The sequence below is a fragment of the Mesocricetus auratus genome, unplaced genomic scaffold (assembly GCF_017639785.1).
Source record: "Mesocricetus auratus isolate SY011 unplaced genomic scaffold, BCM_Maur_2.0 Super-Scaffold_100023, whole genome shotgun sequence".
NCBI lineage: Eukaryota > Metazoa > Chordata > Mammalia > Rodentia > Cricetidae > Mesocricetus > Mesocricetus auratus.
The window spans coordinates 8,051,618-8,075,028 of record NW_024429204.1 but is presented as its reverse complement, the minus strand read 5'-3'; the positions used below and the strand labels follow the sequence as shown (position 1 = coordinate 8,075,028).

Below are 23,411 nucleotides of genomic sequence, written 5' to 3'. Positions count from 1 at the left end.
GGACAAAATATTATTATTTTAAATAAGACATTTTTATTTTATCTCTATGAGAAGCGGAGTTTTAAAACGCTCTTGGTTCAGAAGGCAGTATTTATTACAAAAGAGCCAAAGCATCTTAACATTCAGTCTTTAGTTTCTGACACTCATGCTGTGAGGAAATTAAGTTTATTGACATTTGTGTGGAAGCACTGTTTTATCTCTGATGTTATGATGTGCAGAGATTTGAATGTTAGATTATGGCACTGCAAATGTTCACACGGGCAGAAAACTGACATTGGTCTAGTCAGTTAGCAAGTTTCTACTGTCTTCAAGGTTCCTAAATTTAATTTGAACTAGAAGAGTTTTTGCTTAGAATTAGAAGAGAGACTCTGGTTTTGCAATAACAGCCCTTAGCCCAGCTCCTCTGGAGTGTCTTGGGAGATGAGGTTCTCTGGATATGTAGAGATTAGACTGAGGTTTCCTTATTTGAACTTATTCAATAAAATTATTACAGATTCTTGAATCCTCCTCCAACAACCTGGTATATACCATTCTCTATGTAAACTCTTGTAGATAATAACAGTTTAATTAGAGACAGAAAATTGATTTCATATAACTGAAGACAGTTCTATGGCCCTGGGAGAAAGCAATGTATGTTGTCTTTTGTCAAAACCATGTACCTATGCGCAACCTCATTCAGCTGTTCAATTGCCTTTCCCTTTTCATATATTTCTTTGGTAGGTTTTTCAGTAGCTGTAATGTGATTTATTAATCACTGTAAAGAACTTGCTAGTTTTATTACAGTGTTTATAGACTGTTCAGTCTAGTATTACTTCAAAATTGCACCATTGGTGAGTTCTGCTAACTGTCAAACTCAGCGAGCAGATTTCTGTGTCAACGGAAAGGGACCGGGAAGATGCTGACTTCCCCTTGGTTATATTTATGGTATGAATGCTCCTGATATCCAAGGGAATAATTATTCCTCAGAGGATGCAAACCTCATCTCGTATTCCATATGCTCTCAGGTAGATTTTACTTGTGGCCAATAGAGTATCTGTTGAAGGCGATCAAAGTAAAGACAACATGGAAAGCTCCTGGCACACAAGACTGAAAAAGAACCTACAATTATTATACACATAAGTCATTTTCATATAAGTGATTTCACAGTTTACCCATTAAGTTTTTACATGTGTTTATTAGTCAATTATTGTAATCGTACACAGGAACAAGGTTCAAAGAAGCTGGTAAACTTGGTATACTACTAGACTTTCCTCCAGTAGACCTAGAGTAGTAACTTCTAGATGAAGAAGAAAACAAAAGGAGTACCTGAGACCTCTATTTTTGAACTTTAGCATATAATAGTCTAAATTTATAAAATAAAGGGAAATTTAATGTGTTTAAAAGATAAAAAGCAAAAAGAAGATCATAGAGGGATAGTTAGCACCTCAGTGCTGAGCCTTGATTTCAGATTTTGACTGTAGTCTCCATAAGGGTCCCAAATGAATCTCAAATGGTTAGCCTTGGATCTGGAAATAATTGCTGTGCCTCTGGTATAGGTGTCTCCTGATCCACAGCCTAGAAGGAAATGAGTAAAATATGTGCTTTTTTTTCTAGTAAGATACTTGATTTTTCTTTTGCTAATAAGTATTGTACAAACCACAAGCTTGGCTGATAAGGTGACTCAGGATTTGAAAAAGGTATCAAAGTTGCTTTAATTGTAATGAAAGCAAGAGCCAAACACCAACAGCAAGGAACCCAGACATCTTAGGAAAATACTGGCAGCCACTGCTTCCAAGTTCTGTAAAAAGAGATCCATTAACCCTTCGCAAGCTTTTATCAAGAGAGAGCTGCGATTGATGTATACATCTGTGACTGAAGCCCATCAGAAGCTTGTTGAGGTAGATGCTAAGTAGCCTTGCTGCCAGGGAGCTCTTGAGCAAAGCATCCTTGGAGCTCTACAATTCCTGAGAGAAATAGACCATCGGACTTGGTGAGTTAGAAAACTGCTCTTAGCCACACCCCTGTGTCATCTCTCAGGACTAGGAAACTGGAATCCAGGGTAGCTTTACTACTGTTTTTCTTTCTTTAAAACATGCAGTAAAAAATGTAGAACCACAGCCAGGGGAAGGATGAAGGGTAAAGGGTCATGTCTCAATGGATTGATAACAGGATGAGAACTTTACTGACGTGATTTGCATTTCTGGCTAGTGTCTGTTACAAAAACACATACCCTTGAGTTGGTCCAAGTTAGAAAACAGGGTAGTTGACATTTCCAATGCCTTCTAGGGAAATCTATCTTTTTGTGTGCTGAGGAGCAATTGATGACCTGTAAAAATTTGAGGACTCCCTCTCGGTACAAGAGGAGAGGGAGAGTAATGTGAGAAGCAGTCCGCTTGAAACAGTTTCCTTTATTAGTCAGTTTAGTGCAAAAAGGTAGAATTCTCTGTACATTTTTTGGCATGGAAGACTGAGGATGATGTAGCCACCGCAAAGCCAGAATGTTCTAAGGTGGCTAAGCGTGTAACCTTCAGGAAGATGGGTTCTTCTGTGTTGACTAATATACCTTGAGCTGAGGTCTGCTGAGACATCCTCAATGCTTTGTACATTATGTATAATTCAAGATGATACTAAGCCATTATAAAACTCACGCAAAATAGGTATTTTGACTTTTAGGTAACCCCTCATCAGACACTAAAGATTTGTTATGACAGCAATAGCATACCCTGTACTTTATGGTTGATTCTAGAAAATGTTTTTCTTTTCTTAATATGGATAGAATGTGGGCAAGATGTTTTCAGATAATTAACTTCGCATTGTTCGCCTTGTATTCTTGGGTCAATTGACAGGCTGCTTCTTGAGGGTCAGTAATGCAGGACAGAGCCAACTGGTCACACCTTTAAATGCCACCACTGTCTGCAGTATAGCCTGGTGAATGTCCCATGGTTCGAGTGGCTAAACTGAAAGACTGAGAGGTAGCTGGCCTACTGTGTACCATGTCAGACCGAGAGGCAGCCGGCCTACTGTGTGCCATGTCACTGTCACATGGCGACTTCTCCCATCACTGTGTCCTTTTGTTTAGGAACTTTTCTGCCCTCCTTATCCCCATCCTCCCTGCTAAACAGTTCGTGAATGGGTCACAACACCAAGACCATCAAACGCACTCAGTGTGGGAAGCAAACACTTCACGGTTGTTTCAAGTCGTGTTCACACCGGGAAAGCGGGGCTAGTTTCAGGTTTCTGAAGCACTCTGCAGAAAGTGAAGTTATAACCGTTCCTGCCAGTGGCCATATGACTCGGCAGTAACTGGAAGGAAGGGATGTTTGCTTAGGACTTGACCTGAGTTAGGAACAAGCAAGAATTATTACGTTGTTTTGTTTTTGTTGTTCGCATACATGTTTTCTTTCTCCACGCGTTGTTTCCTTGCATAGTAGCTATCCTATGACCTTTTTGATATCTGACTTCGTTCTTGGAGAGATCCTCAAAATGTGTTTTGTGCTGACTCATCGCTTTGTGTGGGCTGTTGACATTCATTGGAAACAGAGTAGAAATATCTCAGTTCTGCAGCTACTGTACCATCATAGGCTGCGCTGTGACTGTGATATCACCATAGGCTGCACTGTGACTGTGATATCACCATAGGCTGCACTGTGACTGTGATATCACCATAGGCTGCACTGTAACTATGATACCACCATAGGCTACCTCGTTGGTCTCTGTTCTCTAGAGGTCTAGAAGATTTCCATTTCAATTCTAAGACATTCTGCCTCAGTTCCCAACGCTCTTGCCCCTTCCAGCATGCGGAGTACATTTGGCACCAACGTGTGCTCGCGTGAGCTTTTGTTATGCTGTTTAAATTCCTTCCTCTGTGGGCTGGCCAGATCTTTATTTTATTTTGGTCCCTGGGCACATCTGTCACCTGTCACATCTGAGGCTCCATGCTTGAGGGTGATGATGGGAGGGACCTGTTTTGACTGAACCTGTGTTTTGTGTTCAGCTCCCAGACACTTTCCACATTCCTATAGCCACCTCAGGTGAGACACACACATGTTTAATCCCGTTAGTTGAGGAGCTGGGGAGATGTGGTTTATTTCACTGTATTTATTTATTTTCACTAAGTGGGGGGGATATTATAGCTGTAATAAATGATCCTTTGTGCTCACAATGTTATGGTCTGAGAAGATGTATATTTTGAGGAGAAATCCTTTCATTTAAATATGCTAAGTAATTCTGCAAGAATTGTAAATGGGAGGTTTAAGATGATGCACTTTCATGAGAGGTGTCTGAAATGGTCTACGAAATGGGTAGGTAGGGAGTACATTTGAAGGTAAGTAGAAATAACTTGAGCATTTCTGAATTAATCTTAAATTCTTCTGAATATTTTATGCACAGAAGTCCTAACAAGTCTACTTAAATGTATTTGATAAATAAAAATGTAGGCAATCAGAAATTTCTCTTTTAGTTTAATATTTAATTTTTATGATGTTTATTTATTTTAATTAATTTTTATTAATTCATGTTTATTAGTATACATTAACTATATACAATAATGGGTTTCATTGTGACATTTCATATAATGTATGTGAAACACTTTACTTTTGTTTAAATCCTTCAAATAGGTCTTTTACTCTCATATATTTACTGCAATTTCAAAAAGCTAATCTTTATGAAATCCATCTCAAAATTTGTACTTATATGTACTGTATTTACATAATTTCCCCCACCTCTAGCATTTTCTATGTCCTTCCACAACCTCTCAAATTCATGACCTCTATTCTTTATTTTCATCACACACACACACAAACACACTCTCACACACTCGCTATTAATGTTAAGAAAGTCTGCTTGTACTATTTTATCAATTCTAACTTAAAAGCTGGACTCTGAGAACAATGAATGTTTAATTGTGCTGCAATTTCATTTTAAGAGTGTTCTTACAGACAAGATCAGGATTTTTGAAATCAATTTTTATTTAAATTAGAAACAATCTTATTTTACATACCAATCCCAGTTCCCTCTCCCTTCCGTCCTCCTGTTTCCCCCCACCATCTCCCCATCTCACCCCCATCCACTCCTTAGGGAGGATGAGGCCTTCCATGGTGGATCATCAAAGTCTGTCACATCATTTGGGGCAGGGCCTAGGCCCTCCCTGGTGTATCTAGGCTGAGAGAGTGTCCCTCCACAAGGAATGGGCTCCCAATGCCAATTCATACACTAGGGATAAATACTGGTTCCACTACCAGAGGCCCCATAGACCTCCCAACTGACACCCACATTCAGAGAGCCTGGTTGGGTCCTATGCTGGTTCCCCAGATGTCAGTCTGGGGTCTGTGAGCTCCCACTTGGCTCTGGTCAGCTGTTTCTGTGGGTTTCCCCAACCTGGTCTTGACCTCTTTACTCATCACTCCTCCCTGTCTTCATCTGGACTCCAGGAGTTCAACTCAGTGATTGGCTGTGAATCTCTGATTCTGCTTCCATCAGCTACTGGATGAAGGCTCTAGGATGGCATTTAAGGCAGTCATCAATCTCATTATAGGGGAAGGACATTTAAGGTAGCCTCTTCATTATTCCCTAGATTTTAGTTGCGATTATCCTTGTGGATTCCTGGAAATTTCTCTAGTGCCAGGTTTCTTGTTAAGCCCATCATGGCTCCCTCTATTAAGGTGTCTCTTTCCTTGCTCTCCTTCTCTGTTCTTCCCCAAATTCGACCTTCCTGATCTCTCAGGTTCTCCCCTCCTTCTCCCTCCCTCTTTGTCCTACCTCCCTCTCCCTCCCCCATGCTCCCAATTTACTCCTTTACTCTATGTTTAATATCCAGTTATGAGTGAGTATAGGTAGGATCAACATAGTAAAAAAAAAAGAAAGATCAGATACAAGGAACATTTTATGTAGTTCATTCATGTTTCCTCTGTATGCATTGTATAGGAGCAGAATGAATATTTTCTTAACGGGCCTGCTGAAAATTCTGAGGCAGGATTTCCTTTTTAACCTGGATCAAATTCATTCAGTTAGCAGAAATCTTGCTGAAAGTCACTTTACAAAAGTCAAAATGTAGGACTAACTGTTTTGATATCCGGGAATCTTGATACTCGGGGGCTACTTGAGTGTTCTCCTAAGAATTAAGTTCCTTGATCTGGAATCTCCCGCCGCTGCCTGTCCTCACAAGCCCTTCTCAAGACTCCACTGTCGGCTTCTGGTATTTGTTCCTGTGTTTCAGCTCATAAGTAATGGCGGCAGCGGGGACGAAAGAGGACAGATTTGCCATAGTATCCTTAGAGCTACTACTTGTTCCTTCTGGCTCGGGACACGTCACCGATTGCCTTTCCTGTGAATGGGGGACAAATGATGTTAATTTACTTCCCAGTCTTAGGAGGTTTTAAGGAGAAGGCAGGGTCCATGCATTTGTGGGGGGCTGCTTATGGCTGCTTAGGTGTGTGGGTATGGCATCTCCTTCAGCTTTGGTTGGCTCACAAAGACACAAGAGTTGTAGAAAGTTGTAGTATTGTCCTGATCCACGGTTCTCCTGATAGCCAGGCAAACCTCAGCCTTCCATGCCTATGATGGGTACCGAGTAAGCATACAGAAGACCTCTATGTGTGGCCCTGGTGACCAGCCTCAGCCTTCTGTGTCTTCTTACTTGGCTTTCTGTACCTACTAGTCCCATTTGTGTCCTCAAGTCATTGCGTTTGGAGATGTGATAATGGTCTCCTAAAATCTGGACAATCTTCCCAGGAGGATTAGGGGCCTTTTACAGATTTAGGGCCTAGCAGGAGACCATGAAATTGAAAAATTCCAATCTAAATATTTAGATCACATCAGTTTTGATCCTTATTTATGATGGAGAGCATTGGGGTTATTAACATGTATTTTCTGGAACAAGTTTTTAAAATTATTAGCTCAAAGATTAATGGTAGTACATAATTTTCAAAATGTTTCCAAATATTTTCGATATATAAGTTCCAGCATTGAGTAAAATATATATACTAAGGATAATATATACAAGTGTAATCATTTTATAGATATGAGAAAATAGTTTGCATGTAAGAGACTAGGATTTCACTTTTCAACCATGTCCTAATGTTACATTTGAGCACTCAAGAGTTTTCTGTATTTTGGGTAGGTGATTTCCTTTTATCAAGGTTTCTCAATAAAAGAGCAAGATGAAAACTATGTATTCAACAATTTAATAATATTGCAACACTTTTTATTTCTTCTTTTAATGTTTACAATATATTTTGATTATATTCTTGATGAACCTTAGAATATGACATCTCATACTTTCAATTACTGCAACAAATAGAATTACTATACCAAAGGAAGAGATAATCCTTTGCAGATACTCATATTTCCACATGGCTTTCCAGGGGATTGTGTGTGTCACTGACCTACCAGCATGATGTAAGTACCAGCCTTAACACATTTTCCTAGAACTGCTTTATATTTTAAAACACAATCTTAACATGTTCCCTAAAATATACCTAATATATTTTCTGATATATGTGTCTATTAGTGAGAGAGATCTTTCTTTCACTTCTTCCTAGCAAACCATGTAACCTCAGCCTATCTCTGACAAAGAACAGTCTTTGAAAAGATTAGCAAATAGGAAAAACTAGAATTTTTACTTGTTAAGATGAGGAGCCAAGATTTCTGCATTGGCAGTGTTTTGAAATTTTCGTAGTTCAATACTTACAAATAAATGGACAAGTTCAAAGACTAGGTCTTTAATTTTCAGATGAATTGAAATGAGTCCAGAGTTGCACAGAAATGTTGAATTTATAACTTGTTGTTTTGTACAGTGATAGTTTTAGCTTCTGTTCTTGTCTTCTAAGCATTCTACTAAGTCTTGACTGGCGCCAGCTAAGGCAAATAGAATTAAGTGCATGTCAGCTTCTTTATGAAAATGAATTTTGAAATATTTCTCAGAGGTGACTCTTGGCATGTATATTCTCTCAGAAATGAGTTCATGGATTTTGTCATTTTTTAAAGGGTTGTTAATGTGGCTGTACTTAAAATAGTTTCACATAAGTATGTGCGCATATACATTTTATCTTACATATATGTGTATATATATTTTAAGTGGGTAATAAATTTAAAAACAGAGTTTTATGGTCATTAAAAACAAAAGGAATGGATAATGTAAGTTCACATATATTTTATGTGACTTATATGTGATCTTCTTGGCCATTTTCCTTATAAAGTTTGAGTATTTTATATGATCTTATTTTCTATAGTAGGCTCAGTGTGTAGTAATTACTCTTCTCCATTCCCTCAGCTTCAGCCTTTCCCCAGTACTTCCAAATCTCACACCACTCATCCCGTGCAAGGCTGATAAAATAAAAAAACTAGGTCAACAAGTGTGCTCATAATCTCATGGATCCTGTTGTCTAGCTCAGGTCTTCCTCACTCCATATGCTTGTTATTTTCTCCTTGAAGACTTATTTGTTTTTTTATGTTCTGTCTGCAATCTGCAGACGAGAAGAGGGCATAAGATCTCATTACAGATGGTCGTGAGCCACCATGTGGTTGCTGGGGATTGAACTCAGGACATCTAGAAGAGCAGCCAGGGCTCTTAACCACTGAGCCGTCTCTCCAGCCCTCCATATGCTTGTTATTTTAACCTTGACTTTTTCTTCTCAGAAGATGATATCGTCTTCCCCTTACAGTGCATAACTGAAGCCAGTTGACTCGCCATTTCTCCCTCAGTGTGTATTTACATGCTGGACCCACTTGTGGTTTCTTCTAAGAGATAACTAACTTTTTTGTCCTCCCTTTTGTAATGGTGGCATTAAAACCCAGGTCCTGTTGATTACATTCCCTACTACAAGTTCCAATCATGCCCTTGGGAGCCCCTGAATTGTTGCCCTTCTTCTTCAGAGGCAACTTAATCAGCCTCACTGGTCTTCTCCTTGTTGCTTACTTCCCTTTCTCTCCCCGTTCTTCTCGGTACCTTCAGGCCCCGTTCCTGACCATCACGTTCCTACCCAGTCATCCGACATGAACCCCAAACTCAAAACATGTCAAATACATAACTTTTAGTTTTCCGTTCAATAGGCTGTTCAAGTCATTGCCTATTTTGGCAAATATCAGCTCACGGTTCACTTTTGCCACAGCCTAGAACGCAAGTCCTCTGTGGTTTTGCCTTGATTTCCCATGTGCACACAATCACTGACCCCATTTGATTCTGGCCTTTCAGCATCATGAGTGAGCTGTCCCACCACCGAGTCCTGTTCCTGATTATTTTTGCTTGCAGTTATCTTTTTTTTTTTTTTTTTTGATTTTTACGAGACAGGGTTTCTCTGTATTGTTTTGGAGGCTGTCGGTCCAGCCCGGCCTCGAACTCACAGAGATCCGCCTGCCTCTGCCTCCCGAGTGCTGGAATTAAAGGCGTGCGCCACCACCGCCCAGCTGCTTGCTGCTATCTTAAAGTGTTATCCCTGTGTTGTTTTGAGATGAGTTCTGTAAGAATGCACGATTATTGTACAAGGTGAAAAATTTTTATTTTACTTGGCTCTCCTGACTTTGAAGTAAACTACGATGCACCTGTATTATGTTATCAACCTTTGCAGGCCTCAATGTTACATATGACTTTCATTTTGTTGAAGATAGATTATCTTTTCACACACTGTTTCCTGATTATGGTTTCCCCTCCCTCTACTCCTCCCAGTTTCTCCCCACCTTCCCTTCCCTCTGTATCCACACCCTTTCAGTCTCCCATTAGTAAAGAACAGGCTTCTGAGGGATAACAACCAAACGTGACAAAGTAAAATATGAAAAGATGAAGCAAAAAACTGTCATATCAAAGTTGGAAATGGCAACCCAACAGGAGGAAAAGGGCCCCAAGAGCAGACACAAGCATCAGAGACCCACTCGCTCTCGCAGTCACGAGACCCATGAAAATACTAAGCTAAAAGCTGTAATGTATAAGCAGAGCACCTAGTGAAGACTAATGTAGACCCTGTGCTTGTTGCTTCAAAAGTGACAGCCATTAAAAAAAAACACATGTTTTAATCTGCTTTGTGTGGTCACTTTTTTTTAATGTTCATCCAACTTTTTGTTGTTTTGCTAGTGAGGTATACCAGTGTGGGGGCTAAGTGTTGTTGCTAAGGCATTATGTGGTTTATTCGTTTCCCAGCCCACATTCCCGTTCTTTTAAACACCACCTTCCTCCCACATATACATAAAAGAAATAGCTTATGTTTGTATATGTTACCATCTCTCTTCAACACTTAGGAATGTTAGAATTGGACTCTCAGACATAATATCTGGTTATGTGGAGATTTCTCTACTGGCCTGATTAAAAACAAAACAGAATAAATGGTATTTTACTTTAATAGTGTTTTCTAGGATTTGTCTCACTCTGTGGCATGCAACTGTCGTGAGGTGGTGCAAACTCTCCGAAGCATATTTTAGTTGCTCATTTTATGTTTGTTGTTGATTCCTAACCAGATCTCTGTGAGTTTTATACAACTGTGTTTTATTTTTTCCCTCTTAGTTTTACAGTTTTATGTTTGTTTCAATGACAAGATGCAAATGAGTGAGGCAGTTAGTTTTATGAGCACCAAGCATTCAAACGGAAAGTCACGTGGCATGATAACATTCATGTTCTTTGGTGGCATGCACAGGAAAATACACTTGATCTTAGCCAAAAGGCAGAGAAGCAATGTGTGTATAGGAAAATAAAGGAGACTTGTGTTTCATGTATATTGCAGATCTCAAATTACCAAGAGCGTTGCTAGATGTAGGCCATCTTGGAGCCAGAAGGACTGAAAATCTGTGATTTGGAGGATACATAAATAATACACACTTTGTATTAATTCTTTTTTGACTATGAAGAAAATAGCATTAATTCAAAGGGGGCTAGTTCAAACAAAGTAACTCTTGTATGTTGTCGGTATAATTTTGAGTGCATGATTAATAAATTAATCAGTTTAAATCTTAAAATTTTGTCTTGTAGTTAGCTTAATTTTATGGGAGTCATCTAAAAATTTTTATGCTGGAAAATACTAGTATTTTCCCAGTCTGGGTAGAGAAATATTGGATTTTAGGTATGCTCTGAAACAAATTAGCAGAGTTTGGTTAAAACGGCTGCCTAAATGATGAGAAACAAATTGGATTATAAAATCTTGCTTGGTAGTTTAGCATGTCAATTAGTTAAGTGAGGATTTGAGCCATACCATACAGTCATGGGATGAGAAATGACACAGTGGTCCAACCAAGTGTCTGGTAATAGGGCCAACCTCAGTGCCTCTGTCTGGTCTTGGGAGTGCAGGGATGCTTTTGAAAATAACCCCGTTTCTTCAGTGTTAGATCATAGCTGTTTATTTAATGAGATTTTATTGAGTACCCATCATGAGCGAGATGACTTATTCAGGGATGAAACAACCTAGTTTGAAATCGTTACAAAACCAAGACTGTATAATTTTAGTGCAGTGGTATTTGTTTTTCAACTTTGTGGTTCAGAATGCATCTTCATACCATGAGAAACCCAAGTAGAATTATGGTACAATGAAGGATGCTTATTAGGTTAGATGAAGAGTAGACCAATAATGTTTGAGTTACTTAGTAGTTGATTTCTCTTGCAAACTTCTTTGCCCAGGCCCAACTCCTACATCACACTTCTCCCTCTCTATGCAGTTAACCACAGGAAATACTGCACACTGCCAAGACTACAAGTTTTAGTGTTCACATCCTAGCTACTTGCTGAGTAGACGGGTGTCTTTTAGAGTTAAATAATTTCAACCAGTTCTTAGCCTTTCCATTTGTGAAAGAATTCCTCCACGGAGCATCAGAATGAATCCTTAGTGGGTCAGTAATTCAAATGCAATGCTCTCCATGGTATTTGTATATGTATGAATGTTAACTAGAACCTGTGTTGATGTTTGTACACGTAGTAGCGTTAACTAGAACCTGTGTTGATAAGGTCAGCCCACATAAAAAAATCATGATGAACCAATCTTAACGACCTGGAGAAGTGGATTTCAACATAAAAAATAATGATTAACCAATCTTAACGACCAGGAGAAGTGGGTTTCAAACCAATAAAACCATTAGAATCACCTGGAAGATGGCAGATGAGTGAATGACTACAGTCTTTCTGTATATACCACATCTAATTGGGCCCAATTACCCAGCAGTGTTGGTAGACATTATACCATCTAACTTTAAAGATTCAGAATTAAAAATACAGATAATTGCTTCCCATTCTCTTTCATAGTGAGGTATTTATGCAGGGAGAGGTAGAAAAGATGAGAAAAGCAGCTTTTTCATTTAATTGCATTGTCACTCTTTTTTTTAATTTTTATTTAAATTAGAAACAAGCCTGCTTCACATGTCAGTCCCAGCTCCCTCTCCCTCCCCCACTCAATCCCTCACCCCATGCCCCCTCTGCTCCCCAGGGAGGGTAAGGCCCTCCATGGGGGATCTCCAAAGTCTATCACATCATTCGGGGGAGGGTCTAGGCCCTCCCCCATGTATACAGGCTGAGAGAGCATCCCTCCATGTGGAATGGGCTCCCATAGTCCATTCATGTGCTAGGGATAAATACTGATCCACTACAGGAAGCCCCATAGATTGCTGAGGCCTCCTCACTGACACCCAGGTTCAGGGCATCTGCATCAGTCCCATGCTGGCCTCTCAGCCATGTGTGTGTCATAGATTTCTCAAAATCTTTGCCATGTAGGTAGTTTGAAAGTACAGTACAAGAAGAAGTGACAAGAAGAGAGAAGGATGGACTGTTGTTGTGAATGATCTGGAAGACTTAATTGAATACTTGCACTTCAGCAGACACTGAAACTATCTATGTCATCTCTGCAAGCTTGTAGTTATTGAAAGAAAAACATCTCTGTTCTCCCTTGCTTCTTAGCCCAGAGAAGCTTCACATTATCTGCTTTCTTGGGTGCCGTTCTAGGAGTGCATGCATTTAAGGCTTGTGAGGGAGCCAAGCCGCAGGACCTGGCAGACTTTCAGCTGCTGAACAGGGGGCATGTAACTTGCTATTGGTCCCCAACTGAGAGAATTGTGGATGTAATTTCTTTTTGGAAAACACCCATCACGAAGCGAATTTATCTCCTCTACACATTTGTTTTCCTTTGGGTGTGTGATCCCTACTTTGTTGAACATGAGTACTTCTGTAGCATTACTTAACCTCTCAAAACAATGAAAAGTTAACTTTGGCAAATCTGTCTTAAGACAGAGGATGCGTAGGATATACGGTAAACCCTACCTCTCCCCATGAATACCAGCCCGCTGCAGTAGGAAGAGGCCTTTCTGGTATTAATGTGAGAACCAAAAATCTGTGGGATGCCTGGTTTGGAGCTTGGTGTTAGACTTCATGGTGTCAGGGCATGCGTTCAGACTTTTCTTGTGGTTTGGCTCTGATTTGGATTATTTAATGTAGCTGGTTTATGGAAAGTTAAGATCAGCTACTGCTCTTTTGACCTCTTTGACATTTTTTAAATTGCTTTTATGATCAGTGACAGCCATCATCACTACTAATGTGTATTAAGCACCCATGTTGTGCCATGTGTAAGGCTCAGATTTCCACTCCAGCCAAACAGTCACCTTACCTACCAGGTCCCTGTTGTTTCTCACATGTTGTGGAGGAACAGCTGGGAGCTCACAGCAGATGCCAGCCAGTGAGGCTTTGGGTCCACTTACAATGGAAGCTTAAACTAAGACTTGGTGTCTGCCACCGAGTTCTTAGCCTTCGTGCCGCGCACTGCTCTCCTGAACCAAGACGGTGTGGGAAACCATCCACACGAAAGACGTCACTTCTTCTGAACGTTTCACATGTAAAAATTCAAAATGGCGTTGATCCCAGTTCTGTTACTTTCATTTCCTCTAAGTACCTTTAGGAAACGGAACCCAAAGATTAGGCCAGAAGAAGAGCATTGCAGAAAGATTTGCAGTATAGTTTGGGAGACTTTAGCAAGAAGACATTTCGAGTCTCTAAAATAAATATGACATTTCAAAAGACAAACGAGCACAGTATATACTTATATAAGCTAATTGTTTTTGCAAACTTAGGCAGCCGAGCAGGATGCCTATTAATTCTATGCTTTCAGCAAGGCTAAAGGGTGATCTAATAAAGTTTAAAGAGCATGGAGACTGAATGGAACATGGTGATCAATTGTTTTTCTAGCTTTCAGAAATCATACTTGAGTAACCACAAAAGGAGGTTTGGAGTTCAAAGAGTCAACAGATCCTTGGTACTGAAAGTTATTAAGAATACTTACGTATCCTCTTGGGTCTTTAAAATAGTCTTTCTGCAATAAATGGATGGAAATACACTTTAATGCAGATAGATGGATGAGATGAACCTTGAGGTCCCGCCCCGTAGATGCTCAGGTAGAATTCTTAGAATTTGTCAGGTTTTTTTTTCTGTCCATGTAAAAATCATGGTGTTGGACTTGTGAGTTGTCCTCAGTCACAGAAACCTCAGTTGCATGTTTTCTTTGTAATAGATACCTGAATGAGCTTAGTGTTAATGACCCCTGGCTTCTGATTGAAGTGGTATTGGAATGGAGTTGCCTTGGCCAACACCCCTCTAAATTTCTTCCTTCCCAAAACACTTACAGTGATGGATGGATAACATTGTAAGTCAAACCTTGTGGCAGAACCTAGGAGGATGCTCCAACAAATAAATGCTTCAAGGGCTGAGATTGGGTGGGGTGGGGGGAATGAAGTGTGTTCTCTCTGTTTGGCTGCTAATAGTGCCTGAATGGAGGCCCACAGAAACCCTCTACCCCAGGCCCTTGACATTGCTCAGTGAAACCCAAATTGAGTCATTTATTACACCCAGCAGATGTTCTCTGGCTGTGTGTCCTCTTTGCTTTATCACAACAGGATGACGCTGTTAAACTATTAATTTATTGAATTATTGCAATAGTTATAGGATTGCTTTCATTATTGGTTTTGCTTTTGAAACAAAGTATCACTGTGAAATCCAGGTTGGCAATGCATTCTTCATCCTCCTGTCAGTTTTGTGGGGACAGAGACACAACTCTACACTGCCTGAGGAACATCTGTAGAGTCTAGGGACTTTATGGCCAATTCAGGATTTGTGACTTGGGGGTGAAGAAAGTTTCAGGATTTCAGGATGAGGCTGTTTGTGTGTAGCAGAGTTTGTGTGTTATTAAAGAAAAGAGGCTGTTGATTTGAAAGAAGAGCAGGGAAGGCTACATGCAGGAGGGCTGGAAGGAGGAAGAGGGGAGAGATTCAATAATTATTTTATAATCTCAAAAATCAAAAATAATATCTTGATATAGGCTTAAGTACTAGGTTTAGGAGAAAAAGAGGATATGAAAAGAAATTAAGACAGATCTGATTTGAGAGTGTGGGTATGGGCTTCTCAAAGAGAGGGACGAGTCCATGTGTGTGTATTTGTGCCTGTGTGTGTGTGTGCGCGCGCACACATGTGTGTGAGCACCTATGTATGTATGTCTCTGTGTGTGTGTGAGCATGCATGTATATCTGCATGTGTGAGAGAGTATGTATGTCTCTGTGTGTTTGTGTGAGTGAGTGTGTGTTTGTGTGCTTTATTTGTGAGTTTTTGTTTTGTTTTTCTTTTATTCTCTTTTATTCTAATAGTCATTTACAGGATTTTGGTGGAGTTTGGTGTTACTACTTCAAAGAGTGGAAGATTACCAGGTAGCTCTGGAGGGGCACTGACAGATGTATAATTGATACGGTTAAAGTCTAGTGCACAGGGAGAGAAAAAAGTGGGCTATCTCCACTGTAAACAAACTTAAGTTTTGAGTTTTTATTTTTAGGCCATGTTGGGGAAGAGGAAAGAGGCTGTGGTCATGGCTACCTTAACATAACATGTAAACTGTTGGAAACATTTACCACATTCCAGAAACACACATTAGAACAAAGAAGCACATTGCATCCTGGACGGTGTGGTTCCTTTGAGGGCTGTAAGTCAGGCATCCAATGTGAAGAACCCAGAGACGAGTAAGAGCTAAAAGTTATACATGAGCTTGTTTCTCTCCGGTGTGCTGGAGACAGAGATCACAGCAAAGAGGCTTGCTTTGCATTCAGTCAAATACAGAAAACCACGTGCATGGAGGGTTAGGTTTGATAAAGGGTTAATGAGTTGCTAGTCACCTGTTGGGAAATGGAATTTAGTCCTAACCTGGTGAGGTCAGTCAGCCTCTTCGACCCATTTGCTAAATATGAGCTGACATTTGGTGGGGGAACCCAACTATAAACCTGTGTGATATCATTTAAGAGGAAGGGTAAAATCAACCCCAAGTTTAGGAAAGTTCAGACTTCTGACATTCGCCTTAAAAGCAATATGGGAGATTTATGGGAAATGTTTGTCTCCAATGGGTGTCAGCTAGGGGAAGACACTCATAAACCAGGTGGGAATATGAGAGTGGAAGGGGTAAGACAAAGGGACAAGTGTGTCCCAGTCTACAAGAGGGTCATGTGGGGTAAGGAACTGAAAGACCCTAAGCACAGCAATTATTGTTAAATATGGGGTATGCCAGGTACAAAATGACCACTGGGGTCTAGGATAATGACTAAAAGGAGACACGGGGGAAACTGATAGAATTCTAGAAGGCAAAGACGCAATCTAGAAGGTGATGACAGAATGAAGGATTGGTAATGATAATGGACACTTTGGGTTGTGGAAAAATGCCCTCCCTGGGTTTGTTGAGTGAAGAACTGAACGTGTGAACAAATGGGACCGAGATGCCTTGAATGCAGAGTGCTGAGAAAGTTCCATGAATCTTCATAAGGAACAAACAATGTTATCCTTAACACTTCTCAATGTAGAGTCAGAAAACATCAATGTCAGTGAGTCAGTTGGTCAACGGAAAGATAGTGCAGTGGCAGCTAAGTGTTGAAGGTGAAATCCATTACTCTGTAGTTATCTTGCATGTAGCTAGGTGGTTGTTACTGGTGTTATTTCCTTTTTTAATATTTATTTATTTATTATGTATACAGTGTTCTGTCTGCATGCATGCCTGCAGGCCAGAAGAGAGCACCAGATCTCATTACAGATGGTTGTGAACCACCGTGTGGTTGCTGGGAATTGAACTCAGGACCTCTGGAAGAGCAGTCAAAGCTTTTAACCTCTGAGCCTTCTCTCCAGCCCCTTGTTATTTCCTACTTGAATTCTCGGGGCTATGATATTTGCTGTTTTCTATAAAGCTTGGGAAAAAAATGGGTGTGATAAATGGCACACAAGCTTACCAACAAAGACTTAGAATACGAGTTTGAGAAAAACAAATCCTAATGTTCTTTAGCCTCGTGTCTAAAATCTCCCTAACAGGGTGGTAATATATCCTGGCTGCCCACTGCTGTACTACCACCCTCTCAGCCACAGGAGCTAAAGTCAACAACTTTGTCACCTTTTCGCATAAGTCGATTATCTTTTTCCGTAAGTCACGTGACAGTCTGGCGGGCACTTCCGCCGTTGTGCCGTTTCACCGCTGGGGATCAATCCATCTCAAGGCTACTTTGCATCACGTCCAGCTATGGAGCCGGGTTTGGCATGGCCCGGCATTTCTCTGTCCGGTGTTGCTGCATGTGGGTTGCTTGAGCTTCCTTACGCACTTTTGGGGCATTTGATGGCTATGCTCATCTTCTTGTCATTAATTAGCGTCCTGGCTCCAAAGCCTTGCTAAGTGTTGTGTGTTTCAAATACACACAGTTTGTGTCTGGTTTATTCCTGCCCCTTCAAAGGTTCCTGGTAAGTGGGTGTGGGCTGTATAGCTGTATATATTTGGTATTTTGTGGGGATTCAAGAATATTTCCTTACTTGCACATTAATATTGCTAAATGTAGATGTGATTTCTGTTTTTCTCTTCCACTTTTGTCTTTTCTTTTTGAGGCTATAATATTTCTCTCTTCCCTCCCTCCAATCCCTCACATATAACCCTCTCCACTCTACTTAAAATCCATGACCTTTTTTTTCATTGCTGTTGCATGCATGTATGTATATGAACATACATATTTCCATAAAAATAACCGTCTCAGTCTGTATAGTGTTGCTTGTGTGTGTGTGTTTAGGGTTGACCCTTTGGCCCTGCACAAACAGTTGGTGAGTTCTTCCCTGGGGATGGACACCTCTCCAGCTCCTAGCTGTCCTCAGTTCTATGTGAGGCTGAAACCTCAAGGGGTTTCCATGTGCTTTGGCATGTCCTCTGGGATGGCATTGTTCATCTCACATTTAGGCAGTCATGTTGATGAGACTATGTGGGTATTGATATGACATTACTGGGAGACACAACCTCACAGCAAACTCCCTGATCCTCTGGCTCTTACATCTTTCTGATTTTATAGAAAAAGGTTGTAGATTTCTTTCTTTCCTTCTTTCTTTTCTTTTTGACATTTACATTTAAAATTTAAATGCACTTGGGAATTGAATTTTGTGTTATGTATGAAATGGGAAAACTGGTTTTCTTCTCCCTTTTGGATAAAAGTCCTCTGCATACATGTTATGGGTAACGTGGTGGTTTTTGGAAATGGGTGTGTCTGACTCTTTTGCCTGCTCTTGAGACTCATCCTCCGATTAGGTTGCCATATTCAGCCTCGAGATGATGGGTTTTGCCTTGTCTTATTGAATCTTGTTTTATCCCGTTTGGTGGTTGTCTCTTGGGGGTCTGCTCTTCTATGGAGAGAAATGGAGAGGGGAGGGGCTCATGGGAGAGCAGATCCTGGGGAGAGCTGGGGGGGAGAGAACACTGGTCAGGATGTAATGTAAAAGAGAAGAATTTATTTTCTAAAAAAAATGTCAGTTCTTTGTTCATTGTTCTACCATACCATGTCTTGAAATGCACATAGCATACTCCTTTCTGTTTAAACTAGTATGTTCAAAGATCCCTTAGGAGCATAACATCTTAATTATTATCAAAAGAAAGCCAAGCATGGTGCTGTGTGTAAGCATAGTATACACACCTATTTCCACTGTTCAGGTGTGTACTTTAAAAAAATTAATTGACAAATAATAATCTTACTTGCTTATTGATTTTGATCTGCATACATATCTCATATGTAATACAAGATTTTATCTGGCTAATATAATAATACTTGCAACCTTATTTAATTTTTCTTGCTGCAATCACCCATAAAAGTGTTTTAACAGAACTGTAAAAGTTGGTCTAGCACAAAGTCCAAGGTTTGATCCTCAGCCCTATAAGGAACTTTTGCCTTTTGAAATTTTTAAATATGTCACTATGTTTGACTATGATCACCATGTAATGCAATTAATCATCAATACCATTCCTTTCAGCTAAGCAGGACCACTCTTTAAAACCAGTATCTCCTCCTCCTCTCTCTTTATATTTCATTTCCATGACAGCAGTTTTCGTAGGTTTCATATGTAAGTAAAATTACACAGTGTTATTAATCTTTCTGCAATGGCTTATTTCACTTACTGTAATTTTGTCCAGTCTGGTCTACAGTGTAGCTAATAGCAGGATAGCCTTTTGAAGGTCATGGGTTTTCCAATATGCACCACGCTGACTTTATTCATGGATCTATTGATGAAAAGTACAAGGGCATCCTTAACATTCCTATTTCAGTTCACCTGGACGAATGCCCAGAAGGGGGACCACTGGGTCATGCAGCAGTTCTGTGTGTTTAGGAGAAACTCTGTGCCAATAGTCACAGTGGCTTATGTTCCCACAAACACTGGACAATAGCTGTCTTTTTATATCTCTTCTTCAGTGTGTGCTGCTCTTTGGATAGTAGTCCTTGTGATGGGTGTGAGGTGATATCTTATGGTATCTCATTCCCTGGTGATTGGAATCATTGAACATCTTTAATCACGCCCTTTGGCCATTCATCTCTCTTCATTTCAGACATGTCTGCTCCAACCTTCTACACATTTTAAAATTAGGTTATTTGTTTTCTTGTTGTGTAATTGCTTCAGTTCCATGGGCTTAGCTCTAATTTCAGTATAGATCCATGCGACAGCATGCTAAGATCATGAAAAGCTTAGGGTTATACAAAAGATCTTTATTATTCTTTATGTAGTTTTTCTTGTTATATGACAGGTTATCTCTTTTATTGTAACTTCAAATTTGAATCTCTCCTTGGGAACTTCTGATTCAACGGCATTTTCATTTTGAATCATTTGTGTTATATATTTGAAAATGTTAATGTTATTCATAAACTTCTGGTTTTGTGTGACTTGCTTTAATACAGAGCCAAAGTAAACTGTTAACTTGAAAATAAAATATGACCAGAAGAAATGCTCAGAAAGTTATCACAGATCATGTCTATGTGTGTACATAAAATGTTACTGATTTTACTTTATATGTTTGACATGATCTGTACTTTTTTTTTGTTTTTCAAGACAGGGTTTCTCTGTGCAGCAGCCCTAGCTGTAGATCAGGCTGGCCTCAAACTCACAGAGATCTGCCTGCCTCTGCCTCCTGAGTGCTAGGACTAAACAAACATGTACACCATCACCACCTGGTAACTTTTCCTGATATTTGGAAGAAATACTACTGTAAGTTGAGGAGGTAGAAACCAATGTTTATTACCATTAGGATGTTTGTAAACAATAATCTCATGTTTTGCTGTTTTAATAATCTGGTAGTCACATACAAGGATATTGGGATTCAAGATGACCCAGAAAGAGGAGAGATTTCCTCTAAAACTTGGAAATTTGATGTGTTTGATGAGATATACCAAACATCACAGTGAAGCTGAGTTGAGTTCCCAGCACCATACCAGGCAGTTCACAATTGCTTGTAAGTCTAATTATGTGTTCACGTGCATGTGTTCATGCACACACACACACACACACACACACACACACACACGAGAGAGAGAGAGCAATCCATATAAATAATAAATCTTTAAGAAGTACATTGCAGATACTTAGTCAAAGTAGTGGACAGAGACTCTACTATGACACAGGAGTGTTTTGGTCTTTATTTTGTAATAAGACACTATTTTTGAGAAATGCTTGTTTTCTTTATCATGTAAGAATAAGAAGTCTTCGCTTGATCATACTTTTGTATCAAACCTATGGTGGTCTCATGCTTCTGTTTATGAATTTAGTGTTCCAGCCACTTAATTCATGACCAGTTCATGGGTTTTGTACAACTGCATGACTGGAGGAATTAAAGTTCCATTGACCTTCTCTTTGTCACTTTGTGGGGCCATGCTTATTATATTATAGAGTGATGAAAGGAAGTATACAAAAAACAAGCTTTGGGACAAAACTGCTGAAAGCCTAGCTTAACCACTCAACATTTGTGGCCCCTGGGGTAGTGTAACCTTTCTGACCCCAAGGATCCTTTTCTGAAAAATGTGGGTAGAGAGAGAATCTGCATCATAGGCCAATTTAAATAGGAAATGAGTTAACCTATGCCAAGCACTTGGTGTCTGTTACAGAGCTTGCAGTGACATCATGATGACGATATTGACAATGATATCATGATGATGTTGATATCATGATGATGATATTGGCTTAATGTATGGGACTAATTTGTAGAAAGCACCTTTCTGACTAAAGTTAAAGATTTCCTTGTCTCCCGTTTTTGTAATCCAACTTGTTATAGTTTGATAGTATTAGCATTTATGTTACATGGAGCAAGAAGTCCTTTTCATTCTCAACTCTTTTATCTTGTCTTTATTTGGGTGCTTGTGTGCGTGCGTGCGTGCGTGCGTGTGTGTGTGTGTGTGTGTGTGTGTGTGTGTGTGTTTTCAGAACTAGAGCTAGAACCAAAGGCCTTGGTATTTCATGCAAGTGCTGTACAACTAATTGCACTCCCAACCCCTGCCTTTTCAGCTTTTGACATGGCAAATTTGCATATTTATTGAGAAGGAACCCCACATGCTAATAGTTAATATATTTTGACATTTCAAAGCAATTTTGTTTTTGTGACTCTCCAACTTTAGAATTCTTGTGTGCCAGCCAGGCTGCCTTTTAACGCAGACCTGCTCCATGAGTCGGCTGAGTTGTTGTGTAGAGCGAGTCGAATCTCTCAAAGAGAAGCATGGCTGCCATCTCCATGGCTGCCCACAACAGGGGCCTCTTTCCCATGTGTGCACGCTCCTCCAGGCATGGGCAGCTTTGTGTCTTCTCGTCTTTCCATGCATCTCCCACCAACAGAACGGTGGGATGGAGTCCAGAACTTCACGCCCAATCCACCTTCACAGGCTAGGATTTGGTCCCTCTTGAGTATGTACAGACTTTGTGAATACGGTTGCAGCCTCTGTCAGTTCATATACGCAACTGTCCTGCTGTGTTCAGAAGACAATTCTTGTAACCTTTACATTCTTCCTGGCCCCTGGCCCCTCTTCTGCAGTGATCCCTGAACTTTGGCAGGAGGAACTGGGGTAGAGATGTCCTGTTTAAGGCCAAGCATTCTAAAGTTTTATAACCTCTGACCTTTGCCAGTTGTGGGTCTCCATTAATTGCTATCTACCACAAACTCTCTGATGAGGGTTGAGACATGCATTGATCTATGGGTATAATGACAAGCCATTAGAAGCTGGTTTAATACTATGTCTACTTATTAGACTAGTAGTAGGCTATCCTCTAGGGTGTATGGCCTGTCAAGCTGGAGATTCTTGACTTGATAATGGGGCCAGTTCTGGATTTTATCTTACAAGGTGGGAATAAGGGAACCCAGGCCCAGAGCAATAATATTTCACATGTTCTATCTCATTTGTGGATGTTAGCTTTGGACATTCAGATACATGTGTTTCATTTGGAGCAGGAAGGGTTAAGTGCCAAGATCCTCTATAACTCTATTATTACTATTCACATATATATTAGAAAACTAAAGTTTGCGAGTACGTGAACACAGTCTAAGAGCACCAGCGTCTAAATAGCATAGTTCTGCTTTGAATGTAGGCCTGTGTGATCTTCACCTTCTAGTCTACATGCTTTCCCCCACGCCAGTATCAAACTTCTCCACCCTATAGCCCGACTTCTCTGTGCTAGTCCAAGAGTGATTTATTCAAGCCAGGCATCGCAGATTCTGTACTTCGTCTTGACGAGTGACCAAGGTGTGTTGAAATGCCCTCCTGGGAATATACACTTGAGGAGAAAGAGACTGAAGTTGAGGTTGTCACAAAGAGATGGGCTGAAAAGTGACAGGCAGAGTAGCCTACCTAGGCTACATCCAAAGTTGAAATTTGTTGCCTCCATATAGTGTATAATTTAGGTAGTGGGCTTGAACTGATGATGTGTGTTCTTGAATGGGTTTTTACATAGAAACCATTGCATCATGTCGCTTGTATGGGTGATCCCCAAGTTCCACAGAAATTGTACTGAACCTGAGTTAAATTAACATGGTAGCATCAAATATCACCTCTTGGATATCTTGTTCATTCAGTTAATGGCTACTGATGTAAGACCAAAGAGAAGACATTCATTAAGTCCTGCAGTTTTGAAGAGAATTCACTTAGGTGTGTCCTATTATGAAGTCAGCTATGGAGGGACCTGAAACTGTTTTCTG

At 40.1% G+C, this 23,411-nt stretch overlaps 1 protein-coding gene across 4 annotated transcripts in view; it reads left to right on the top strand.

The window, feature by feature from the left end:
- Rspo2 (R-spondin 2) overlaps positions 1-23,411 on the top strand; it is a 137,972-nt gene that overhangs the window by 99,641 nt on the left and 14,920 nt on the right. The window contains exon 6 of one of the 4 annotated variants that reach the window (XM_021228714.2): positions 9,641-9,913. The exons of the other annotated variants lie outside the window; for them this stretch is intronic. Coding sequence (XP_021084373.2) covers positions 9,641-9,732 — 92 coding nt within the window. The 3' untranslated portion in view covers positions 9,733-9,913. Of the gene's footprint in view, positions 1-9,640; positions 9,914-23,411 lie in introns of those variants that run through there. 4 annotated transcript variants of the gene reach the window in all.